Source organism: Chrysochloris asiatica, unplaced genomic scaffold, assembly GCF_000296735.1.
Source record: "Chrysochloris asiatica unplaced genomic scaffold, ChrAsi1.0 scaffold00046, whole genome shotgun sequence".
In the NCBI taxonomy this organism is placed as follows: Eukaryota; Metazoa; Chordata; class Mammalia; order Afrosoricida; family Chrysochloridae; genus Chrysochloris; species Chrysochloris asiatica.
Genome location: NW_006408564.1, coordinates 1,871,667 through 1,885,011, shown reverse-complemented (window position 1 = coordinate 1,885,011; position 13,345 = coordinate 1,871,667). Strand labels below are relative to the sequence as shown.

Here is a 13,345-nt window from a genome sequence, read left to right as displayed (position 1 = left end):
TATACACACATGAGGAGTCCTTATAGCATAGTAGATTAAGAGTTGGGCTGCCTATTACAAGTTCAGCAGTTCAATTTACCAGCCATTCCCAGGAGAAAGATGAGACTTTCTGCTCCATGTGACTTACAACCTCAAAAACCCTTATATAGACTCACTATGAGTTGGAAACAACTTGATGGCACATAACCACCACTGTAAGTCTATCTATCTATCTATCTATCTATCCATCTATCTATCTATCTATCTATCTACACATTTTTGCTGTTAAGCGCCATTGAGTGGCAGAACTACTGTATGCATACATATATTTATCATAATAATAAAATACATACAATAGTAATACACCTACATGCACATATTTACCACAGTAATAAAAATCAATGTAAAGAACCAATCATGTAATGCTGTATTGAATGACTTTGCTTAAGGAACTGGAGATGTCAAGGCCATAAGCACAAAGGGTAAGTTAAAACTTCGTAGAAACTCCCAGAGGAAATTTCAGTGGAAAATAAAATCTGGACAATAATGGAGGCTTGACTCTTTTTTTGTAACTTTTGATCATCCCACGAATGAAAATAAAATTCTTCACTTTTAGAATATATGAATATCGTAATAAATCAAGACTTCAACGTAAAGTAAAAGAAGGGGCAGATCACATCTCTTTTCTGTCTGAGGAATGAGAAGACTAAGATTTTGTTTACGGCATGCTACATATTTCATGAAATTTCACAAAAAATTCTATTCCTCTGCTCATTGGAAAACAGACCCCCAACTTTGTCTGCTCTTCCTGAGCTAATAGAGCAGGGCTTTCTTCAGCAGTATTTCATGGTGAGCAGATGATAGTATGACATTTTTTTATAAAAAACAATCTACTGGCAGGGGTTGACAAGAGGTCAGGGAAACCCAGATTAACAATTGATCAGCTCTAATGGACCATCACAGCAATAAACTCAGAGCCCGTGCACAGACTTGCTACCCCAGTAATGGCAACAGGGATGACAAGCAAGCTGTTAAGAGACTTAATAGCATGGAAGCTTCGGCAGCTTTTTACACCTTCATCTAAGCAGAGATGCATTTTTCCATGCCCATCCACTTCATCAAAAGCTTCTCTTTGATAGGTTTCTACAAAGTACATGTGGTTTACTTTGATCCAGAGGACTCTTCATTGACATCTGAGCTCTGGAGACTGAACGACACTCTGTAATATTGACAGCTTATTTCAACATCTACCTTTGTGTTCAGACCAGGACTAGATCCTCTGATATTTGTCTTGTACACACACAGAACAGGTAACAGGAAAGGAACTGGACTCCTTTTCCTTGCTGCCAAAGGAACAAAAACTACCAGACTCCAGGGATTTATTTTCTGTTATCTATATTTTTTTCCAGGAGAGACATGTGATGTTGCACTTCTGTTTACAGTCCCCACATCTGGCAAGGGGAAATCAGTTGTGTTACACCAGATATGTATTGGGAAGATGCAGTTGTATAAAGGAAGTCAGAACACTCTTGGATAAAAAACAAGAGCTTTGCGTGGACAACGAAGGACACAGTGGGTAGGTTGCAGAGCTAAACCACAAAGAATTTGCCCAGAAGATAAACAATTTCCTAATGCCAATCATATCATTTGCTCCCCTGTCCCAGTCTACCTGTTTTTAGTAGATAACTGAGCTCAGAGCAAAACTATGTGAGCCTCAAATACCAGATTTTCCAAAATACCCTGACTTTTAATAGCCGTTCTCATTCTCTGCAAACTCATTCCTTCCAGTTAGGTCAATGGATGCAAATTTTGGTACAAAAAAAAAAAATAAGCATATGTAAGGACAGTCCAAGAGTCAAGTCACGCAATTCGACATAAATAGAATTATCATGGAGTCCTGATGTGGCACTGGAGGACAAGCACTGGACTGCTAGCCACAATGTCAGTAGTTCAAACCCACCAGTCATTCCTTGGAAACCCTATATAGGGACTGTTGTGAATCAGTACCAACTCGAGGGCACTTAACAACAGAATTATTATATGATACATAGTCCCTTCTAATACAAGTGCCCTTCTAGAAGGACTACAAGCAATTTGTTTCCTAACACCTCCATTATGGTGGAGACAGGTGTGCAGAAATTCAGTATGTAAATAATCTCTATCCTTTGAACAGCAGGGATATGGTTTCAGAATAATGAAAACTATTCTCAACTGAGATTGCTTTTTAGTCCCAAATGCTAGGATAAAATTAAGTCATTCTGGAATCCAGATTCTTACATACAGCAGAACGAGGTTAATTTAATATGTAGTTTTAGGCTATCTATATTATAAAATTGCTCTGGATGAGAAATACAAGTTATAGCCAGGTGTGGCAACACAGGACCAAAATGCCTATGCAACAACATAGAATAACAATACTTTCTCATTTTACAAGGTTTCTAGTCTTGGTTTAAAGTGATAGTCAAAATCACCATCAGTAATTTTTCTACTTGATTTTTCCTGGCTTTGTGGGAATAACTCATAGTAATTTATAAATCACATTAATGAGACTGCTAACTCACATTAGTGATATTGGATTTCTAACAACAATAAAGGTTCAGATACTTTCAAGACTTTTTCATAAAAACTTAATTCTGGGGCCACAACTACATTCCAAAAACTTTGTGGATGGGAGGATAGGTAATAAGCCATTAGAGAAAAAAATGAATCTATGATTCAAAGTGACAACTAATGTCAATGCTGGTGTGGCACTGTAAGATAAGCAGTAGACTGCTATCCACAAGGTTGGTAATTCAAACCTAGCCACTCCTTGGAAAGCCTATACTGGGTCACTATGAGTCGGAGCTAACTCAATGGCACTTAACAACAACAACAATTCATAGTCCATGTTCAAATTTTCCCACTTAATCCAATATTATTCTTTATAGAACTTTTTTTTCAGGTTTAGGACCCAATTCAGTATTACACCTTGCATTTAGTTGTCATGTACCTTTTATCTCTTTCAGTCTAGAATACCTTCTCAACTTTTGTCTTCCTTGACTGTAACATTTCTGAATAGATGACCAGCCAGTTACTTTGTAGAATGTTCCCAAATCAGAATTCTCAGAGGTTTTAATTCTGGGTACTCATTTTGGCCAAGGATCCTACCTATGTGACCTTCTATGTCATTACGTCTTGAGGCTCTTGATGCCAGTTTATCACATTATTGATGTTATTATCTTAAATTACTTGATTAAGGTGGTGTCTGTCAGATTTCTCCATTGTAAAATTGCTATTTTTTCCTTTGCAATTAATAAGTAAATTGTGATAAGATAATTTGAGACTATCAATGTCCTGTTCTTCATCAAACTTTTATCCCTCTGTGTGTTTGTTTTTTAATTTATTAAAGAAATGTTTGTTTAGTATGACCTTATGAGTTCTCATTTTATTCAATGTTATAGTCTGTTTAAGATGATTTGAGTTTCTGTCATTTACAACCAAATATTCATGAAAACGCTTCAGGAACAGCTGAGGAGAGTGAAACAGCTCCTCTTGGCAACATATTTAAGAGATTCTTATGATCTTTACACTTCCAAAACTGCTTCCAGATGCTTCCATTAAATCCCTCTGGCCTGCTTCAGGAAGTTTAAACCGTCTGAAGACAAGTGTGGCGAGTAAATGGTCCCTAGAACTTCATGGAAACACCATGCAGCTATAGAAAGGCAAGGTTCTTCTCATTCAAAGAGCTAGTACAACATCTCCTCCCCTCTCCCAGTGTTATTAAAGGTCCTTTGCTTAGCTTAGCCACCCTTTGGAACCTCTTACACATGGATACATTCATGGTCCTGTTTGTTTCATATATCAGATGCTATGTTTGAAAATGATCCCCAGATGAGATGGCCTTGGTATTTCTTGATGCCTCAGGAGGATGAACTAACATCAATTACATCAACAGATTTCTAGTTGGATTTAGCCAATGGTGAATGCCAAGAAGAGGTCAGAAATGTAGAAGAGTGATAATGGGGTATCTTCCAACCACTAAAATTTTACTCAACCAATTTTTACCACATTATCAAATACTCTCTCCAAACATCTACATATCTAGATTCTAGAAATAGATCCCATTCTCCTTCAGGCCTAGAAACCATAAAGGGTCCCTAGTGTGGCTAGTCCCATGATATGATACCATCATTTATTGGTTTCTCTCATTTGTAGATGTTCCTCAATTACTTCATTTGACTGCCCCATTTTTTATTCACAAAAGAGAGATGGGAATAATACCTGGGATGATGACAAGATGTGCATCCAAGGAGAAAGATACAACTTAAGACTGTCTTTGCTGTTGCCATCTCTTTTTGTACCTGATCTTCTTTGTTTTACTGAAAACAGCAAAATAAACACTATTTCTGAATTATGACCACATGTCCCCTGACCTCTTGGCAACCCCTACCAATGAAATGTTTTTAATTGATGCAGTTCATCCCCCTGAGGCATCAAGAAATATCAAACCCATTGTTTTTTTTCCAAAGCATATAATTAAGGACTAAGATTTGCTCCTGGGATTTTCCTAGAAGTGAGGAAAAGCCACAGAACTCAACATGACAATACAGATAAAGTTCCTTCAAGAAGAGCCCAAGGAACAATATATAAGAGTTATTCATTCATTTCCTTTTAATATGTTTTTATACTCATGAAAGGAGCTTTGGTAGCATAGTGGTTACGAATCGGGCTGCTAACCTCAGGGTCAGCAGTTCGAAACTACCAGCGGTTCCACAGGAGAAAAATGAGGCTTTCTGTTCCTGTAAATATTTACAGCCTCGGAAACCGTATGCACCGATTCCATAGCACACTACCACCACCACCACCATACTCATGAGCATCAAAATCCTTCTCAATTGGACACAGATACGCCATGATCACACACGGGTATATTAGACATACTGCAAGACATTTATTAAACAGACATTCAAATCCCAACTATGAGTGATTTCATTTTAAAAATATAATTAAAAGTCAATTTAAAGTTAGACCCATCACAACACTGCTTACATTTACTTGTATTTCAAAATGCAACACAGAGGATGGAATTTGTACATCTTCTGTTTATCTATGTCACCAATTTAGTGTTAAGAGCTCTGAGGATTACTGTCAGGTTACTGATTTAATTCTCTTAAAATTGAGGAAGAGTTCATAGACACTTGGTTATATGCATTATGAAAAATGTTGAGGATCACTACCATGCCTTCCCAAAACCAAACCAAACCAAAGAAAAAGGGCACATTTTTTCCATTTGTTACCAACTTCTTTCAAGCCCTTCTTTCTCCTCAACTGCTGAAACCTGGTATTCTTACATGTGTGGTTTCCATCTTTTGGCCACAAAGACAGAATCAAAGTCTAATCAGTTACCTGCAAGTCTGCATCAAACTCATGCTTCAGATGTGCTTCCTCAGCAGCCTCCACAAGACGCTGAAAAGACAGAAAGTAACAAGAAGGGTCACAGAGGGTAGCCTGGACCCCATTTTCCACAATAAAAGAAGACTGGCATTTCTCCATTGCCCCAAAATGACAGACTATATATAACATTGTTGTTGTTGTTAAGTGCCATATATAACATAACAGGGTATATATCATGTGACCTGGTACCTTTGCTCCTTAGAAACTGAAAGCAATCACATCACTGTTATAGTTAGCTTTTAAAAGATCAGGAGGAGATTGAGACATGGGGTGAACCACCTACAGGGAAAATGATATATTAGGACTTCATCAATTATTCCAACAAATATTTACTGTTATGTGTGTCTATAAATGCAAACAATGTCTTCATCCATTTTCATAACACTTCAAAGATATAAGCCATTGAGCCAACGTTGATTCCAGAACCTATGGTGCATTCTGGAGGCAATGAAGGCCCTTAGTCAACACTTACTGAATTGAGTCCAACTCTAATAAGTGGTCTAACTTTCTTCCCCATTGGTTTGGAAAAAGCACTTATTTTAATTCCCTCAATCATTCAAGGTCAATTATTTCTAAGCCCAGTTCCATTCATAATAATCAGGTAATGGTTATTTGCATTTTATATTACACCAATGCCATCTTTGACTATCTGTATCCCAATAAGAAAATCATTGAAACTAAATCAATTAGAAGTACCCACAAAAACACCTCTTGCTACTTTTGTTAGCCAAGTGAATTCAAACAACTTATATTCCTAAGAAAACGCTTTCCTTTTTAAAAGCCTATTATTGTGAATTGAGTAGTTTACAAAGCAGATCATCAGTTTTAATTTAACAAGTCATATATTTTTCTTCATTACAATGACTGAATTCCCTTCCATGGACCATCAGTTAACAGAATTTACTTCTTATCACTTTAACTCTTACATTCCTACCTGTGTCTCCTACTACTTTCATCTTGCCTCTGCCAACCTCCTTGTTGCCGTGCCGTGTCACCCATGTTAATATGTGTCTGCTCTCTAACCTGCAAATAATTCCCTCCTCCCCATCCAAGTAATCACCATAAACTGTTTCTCGTACCTTGAAAAAAATTTCATGACGTATCTTCTCTAAAACAAGCAACCATAAAAATCATTTTTATTTGAATTTGAATTTTCCAATAACATTTCCCATCATGAAAATATAGGCAAGAAGATATTTCAGAAATGTCTCACTTACAAAGGAGTTGTAAGATATTTGTGGGGTGAAAATCTATTATCTTATAAAATTCTACTTTTTCACAAACTTTTTGAAATCATCTCATAGTGAAATAAACAAAAAGCAAAACTGTTTGGTGCAAGTAAAAACTCAACCATGCCTAGTTTTCCATTGATTACTCTTATACATTATGCTGTCATTGACTTGACTTGCTTTTTCTTGACATAATACAGACATAATACAGACTTGTATCATGTCAAGAAAAATGTTTGATAAATTACATTCATATTTAAATGGTGACAGAGAGAGACAGATGTCCAGTATAAGTATTAAATTGAACATGAAAATGAAGACACTGAAATATATTTGTGTAACTTCACCAAAAATTAATCTGTGCCATCAAACCGACTCCAACTCATGGTGACCCCATTTGTTCCACAGAAGAACTGCACTATACACAGTTTTCTAGGCTGTGACTTTTTGAAAGCAGATCACCAGCCTTACTTCTGAAGTGCTTATGGATAGGTCCAAACAGCCAACCTTTTGGTTAATAATCAAGTACTTAACTCTCTGTGCTATTCAGAAACTCTTGAGTATCTTTAGGCCACTGATGTTCAACTGATTTGACTCACAGTTACTGTCTAGGACAGAGTAGAACTTCCAAACTGAGTTTCCAAAGCTGTAATCTTTATGGAAGCAGACTGCCAAATCTATCTCCTATGGAGTCACTGGTAAGTTCAAACTGCCAACTTGTCAGTTAGCATCTGAGCAGGTAATCATTGTACCACCAGGGCTCCTTTGGGTAACTTTAAAAGAAAGAGAATCCCAAAACTTAAGGCACCTATAATACAATGAACTGAAAAAAATGAAAAGCACTCTCTCTTCACAGGACATACCAAGTAAGGAAAAGGCCAGCCAGAAACAGCTCAGTAGCCACACAGGAAACTGGGAGGGACTGGAGTGTATGCCCTTCAGATCATCAGTAAGGTGACTGTCTCTGGCCAAAGAAGAGACCCCAAGAGGACATTACAGGGCCAGAGCCAGAAAAGTCCATTCTAATTCTATTCCAGAAAGTAGCCATCTACGGGTGTGATGCTGTTGAAAAGTTCCTTCCCCTTTCTGAGCCTCACTTCCCTCATTCCAAGCTCAAGAAGAGGTCACCCTACAACCAAGGTTCTTAAAGTGTAGCTACTGGCTGGCAGCATCAGCTCCACTGGGAACTTATTAGAAATACAAATTCTCAATCCTAATGAATCAATCAGCAATGCTAGAGCTGGGGCCCATCCTGGTGTGGTGCTGGACTGCAAACTCAGTTTGAACCACAAGGTCGGTGGTTCAAACTCACCAGCTGCTTGTCAGAACCAACTCAATGACACTTAAGAATAATAACAGCATGGTTTTAGAACCACTGGCTAATAACAGCACTCAACTTAAAGACCAGTATGTTTCCTTCTTGCAAATGAAAGGGAAATTAGTAAAGCAATACCATTTATAATAGCTGCCCAAAGGAGAAATATTTGAGAATAAATGGAACCAGAGAAACAAAGGAGCTATATAAGGAAAACTATAAAGCACTACTACAAGAAAATCAAAGAGACTTACAAAAATGGAAGAATATACCATGTTCCTGGATAGGAAGACTTAATCTTGTGAAAATGCCAATACTACCCAAAGCAATCTACAAATATAATGCAATCCCAATGCAGATGCCAATGACATTCTTTAAAGAGATGGAAAAAAACAATGACAAATTTTATACGGAAAGGAAAGAGACCCAGGATAAGCAAAGAACTGCTTTAAAAGAACAAAGTTGGAAGCTTCTCACTTCATGCTTTCAAAATTAACTTTCAAAACAGCCTGGAATTGATCCAATGAACAGAACTGAGAATCCAGAAATCAACCTATCCATATACACTCAAATGATCTTTGACAAAGGGTCAAAGTACATTGAATGGAGAGAAGACAGTCTCTTTAGCAGACGATGCTGGGAGAAATGGAAATTGATATGCAAAATATTGAAACAAGACCTTTAAGTCATACCATATAAAAAATAAAAAAAACAAACAACAACTCAGCATAGATTAAAGACCTAAATGTGAATCCCAGAATTATAAAGGTCATCAATGAAAAAATAGGGACAAATTTAAGGGCTCTAAAACAGGGCATATATAGACTACGAAACATTGAGAAAATTGTACCAACAAAAGAAGACACAATAGATGGTTGGGACATATTAAAAATTAGAAACTTATATGCAACAAAAGATTTCACCAAAAGAGTAAAAAGGGAGCCCAAAGAATGGAAAAAATTCTTTTGCCATGACATATCAGACAAGGGACTAATTTCTAAAAATCTATAGAAATATACAATATTACAATAAAAAAATGGGCACAGGACATGAACAGACACTTCACCAAGGAAGACATCTGGGTAGCCGACAAACGTAAGAAGAAATGTTCACAACCATAGCCATTAGAGAGATGCAAATAAAAACAACAATGAGATACCATCTCACACCAGCAATAATAGCAAAGTTCATAAAAACAGAGAACAATAAATGCTGGTGAGGATATGGAGAGACTGGGACTCTCCTACATTGCTGGTGGGGATGCAAAATTATCTAACCACTCTGGAAAACACTATGATATTTCCTCAGAAAGTTGGAAATAGAAGTACCTTATGATTCAGCAATTCCTCTTGTTGTTGTTGTTAAGTGCCGTCGAGTCGGTTCCGACCCATAGTGACCCTGAACAGGGTTTCTGAGGCTGTAAATCTTTATGGGAGCAGAAAACCTCATCTTTCTCTCACGGAACAGCTGGTAGTTTCGAATTGCTGACCTTGCGATTCGCAGCTCGATTCGTAACCACTACACTATCAGAGCAATTCCTCTAGTAGGTATTTATCCACAAGAAATACGAGCCAGAACAAGAGTAGATATATGCACACTAATGTTCATAGCAGTACTATTCACAATAGCAAAAAGTTGGAGACAGCCTAAGTGCCCATTAATGAAAGAATGGATAAACAAACTGTAGTACATACACACAATGAAATATTATGCTACCTTGAAGAATAACAAGGAAACTGCAAGTCACCACATAACATGGATGAATCTTGAGGACATTATACTGAGTGAAATTAGTCACAAAAGGACAAATATTGCATAAAACCATTATTGTAAAAGCTTAAGAAAAGATACTTATACTAAAAGGAGGAAAAAAATGTCTGGTTATGGGGGTGGGAGGGAGGGGATGATAGAGCACAGGACAGGGAATAGAAACCTCATAGTTCAGGTGTTGGGGAGGGCAATACAAAAGAAGGGGGAGGGGTGGAAGAAAAAGTAGATAGGGAGACACTGAGGCAGGTTTGCATGGGCTAAATGGGACAGAGGTAAAAAATGATGTATGCTCAACCTTGGAACAACAGGGCTTTGTGATAGAGGGATCAAGGTACAGTCTGAAGAGGGGAAATAATGTTAAGATGCTTCATCGTCTTAGGAATATTGTTTTCCCTTGCCTACTATTACAAAATAGACATTTGAGTGAGATAGAAAGGAATGTCAAGAAACATGATTACTGAAAGCTTGTAAACATGTCTTCAACCTATAACTGATTGGAATACCTAAAAAGGGTTCTAGAATTTGCCCAGTGAAATAGGCTTCTTGTGGAGCCTTTGCAGTGTATAGGACCCTAGGTGTAATCCTGAGACCCATCTAGAAACTTCTGAGGTGGGGCATTCCCACTTGAAGGACAAGCAGACAAGCCTGGAACAGCTAGAGCAACATAAGATACTTCCTGAGAGATCAGCAGGAAAAATGACATTCTGATTGGCTACTACAAGAACAAGCAAGTTTTTCTCCGGGGATCCATAAAGACAAGCAATCAAGTCCCTTCAGGACAAACCCTTCTCCCAGACTGAAACTCAAAAAGAACACGAACAGGCACATAAGATTGCTGGTGACCACAATGGTCAGCTGTGGAAGATGAAGAAAGCCAGAAATGAAGATGCGGGCTGAGTATGACCATGTTCCATAGACGACCATTGACCTGGAAATGAGAGAGAAGAGGAAGGGCTGGTTAGTCTGAAGTGTGGTGAGATCTGGGAATTTCTGATCCCACGGACAAGGACATAGCCACTGAGGGCTAGAGCTGACAGTAAAGCATCCAGCTGATATGAACTAAGGGATGATGCACAAGAACACCCAAACGTGTAGATAATACTCAATCTACCTAGCATCTATGGCTTGATGATCAGATCTCAACAAGAGAAAGAATTAAAAAAAAAAAAAAAAAGATAAAGGAAACAAGTGTAAATTGGTATAATTTAATGAACTTGACCTATTCTTATAGACGTTGTTGTTGTTGTGAAGTGCAGTCAAGTCGGTTCCGACCCATAGCAACCCTGTATAGGGTTTCCGAGGAGCAGCTGGTGAGCTTGAACCACTGACCTTGCAGTTCAAATGGCTTTGCAGTCTGGCGCATTAACCCACAGCACCACACCAGGACTCCTCTTATAGATGTAGTAGCTCAAAATACTAACTGAGAGGGAAGGAGTTTTCACATCAAGTATCAATCCTATCCCCTCTATATACAGGGTTTATAGGCATGGACAACGTAGACATTGGCTACCTAAAACGGGGGGTGGGTGGGGCAATAAAGGCACAAAATGATTGGTACACAAGTTTTCAAGAGAGAGTTTACTTTAGAGTGTGCGGGCTAAGGCAGAATCCCCATTGAATAGTTTTTGTCTTATCTAGACTGGTCTCGTGAAAGGAGATGGGAGTAAGATTCTTATGATTCAATAGTGAGTAATTGTTATCAAGACTAATTGAGACTGTCACAACTGTAAAAGTAGAAGTTTTGTAACAAAAAGGGGAGAGTAGTTACTCTTACAGTCTAGGAACAGAGGACCCTAGCGCCATCCAGGGAGAAGAGCACATGCGGAATATGGGACCCTATCCAGAGAAGCAGTGACACCAGAGACAGAGGCAGAGACGAGGACACGGAGAGAGACAGCAGTTGAGGACTCTAGACTTCTGGAAAGAAACAGGTTGTGTACTGACGGCCAGAAGGCAGACTTGCAGAATGTACCCTTTGGTTGTTTAAATGATTATCCTGAGTGTTTTTGCGTACATGCGACGCCCCCCCCCCCATCACCACCACCAAAAAATCCCACAAAAAAACCAGAGATAATAGAAGCAATGATGATGCACAGAGGAGATTGTAATCACTGCAATGAAACAATGAATGTAATACCGATGTTCTGCCATGTAAACTATCACTCAGTTCACAATAAAAACTTGTTAAAAAATCTGTGTACGTATATATTTTTACTACAAAAATAAAATTATTTACAGAAGTGGGGTGAGAAACAAAGAAAAAGAATATTAAGCAGAGGAATTATTTATATAGATTGGGCACCTTGGACCCAATCTTTACTTGGGTCACAGTGTCTTGGAATCAACCTAGTCTATGTCGTGTGTCAGTTTCCTGGGCTTACATGATACAATTTATAAATGTATCAATGGGGACACTGGCATAGAAGCGACAGGCAGGGATTTAAGAAATCTATGTATTACTGAGATTTTATCCACAGCATCTCTGTAAAAGTTAGAATTTCTATGGACTTAGAATCCTAGGGAAACAAGTACCTACTGTTAATAAAATTAAGAATCAATGGAATCATGAGTTAATAAAGTCAGGACCACTCAACTTTAAACTTTGATGCTTACCAGGAGCCATGTATCACAAAATCAATTACATGTTGAGCTATATAGAATGCACAGAAATTGTGCATTTCTGAATATTTTCATTATCTAAGCAAGTCATGCATTGTGAGCATTAAATTACTTAATCACTTAAACATTTTGTTTGGGGTTTTTTTTAATGGTGTTCAAAGGTTGAAGGTTCAAGTCTGTTCAGAGGCACCTTGAAAGCAAGGACTGGCAGTCTATTTGTGAAGAATCAGTTATTGAAAACCTTGTGGAGCACAGTTCTACTCTTGACAAGTAGAGGAGTGACAACCAGTTACTGGTTAAGTACTCTAAGAACCCAGAGAATAAATGCTGATGAAATAAATATCCAAATAATCAAAAGATAAGGACGAAATAAAATTTCACAATGATCAAGACCAATAACATGGAAGAAAGCAGATATTCCAAAATGAGAAGAATACACCAATGTTGGATCAATAAATGAAAGAACAAGATGGAACTAATCAGTAAGATGAATTATCATGAAAAAGCGTATCATGAAATATATTTATTATAAGCCCAAAACCAAACTCACTGCCATCAGATCAATTCCGACTCAATACAAGCTTGCATAGGTTGAGAAAACTGTCAGTCATTGCAGGAGCAGACAGCCTCATCTTTCTACCATGTAACAGCTGGTGGGTCTGAAATGCCAGCATTGAGTTAGCAGTCCAGTGTTCATCATACAGCACCAGAGATCCTCCTATAGCATATGGTATTTATAGTATATATTTATATGTATATATATGTGTGTGTGTGCACAAATGTCATATAACGTATTAATATTTAGCACAGAATAAAATGTATTTTCAACACAATCATGAGAATCTAGGGCATGGGGCACAATAAGGTAACACACTGGAAACAATTCAATAATATTGTACTAACTATGATACAACCTTGATCGCTGAAAGTGAAGAGGACTTGAAACACTTACTTATGAAGATCAAAGAGCACAGCTTTCTATATGGATTACATCTCAATG

At 37.8% G+C, this 13,345-nt stretch overlaps 1 protein-coding gene across 1 annotated transcript in view; it reads right to left on the bottom strand.

Annotated features, from left to right (window-relative positions):
- Window positions 1-13,345, bottom strand: part of CACNA2D3 (calcium channel, voltage-dependent, alpha 2/delta subunit 3) — a 1,461,104-nt gene that overhangs the window by 1,042,729 nt on the left and 405,030 nt on the right. Inside the window, exon 4 of the mRNA XM_006862056.1 lies at window positions 5,365-5,424. Coding sequence (XP_006862118.1) covers window positions 5,365-5,424 — 60 coding nt within the window. The remainder of the gene's footprint in view (window positions 1-5,364; window positions 5,425-13,345) is intronic.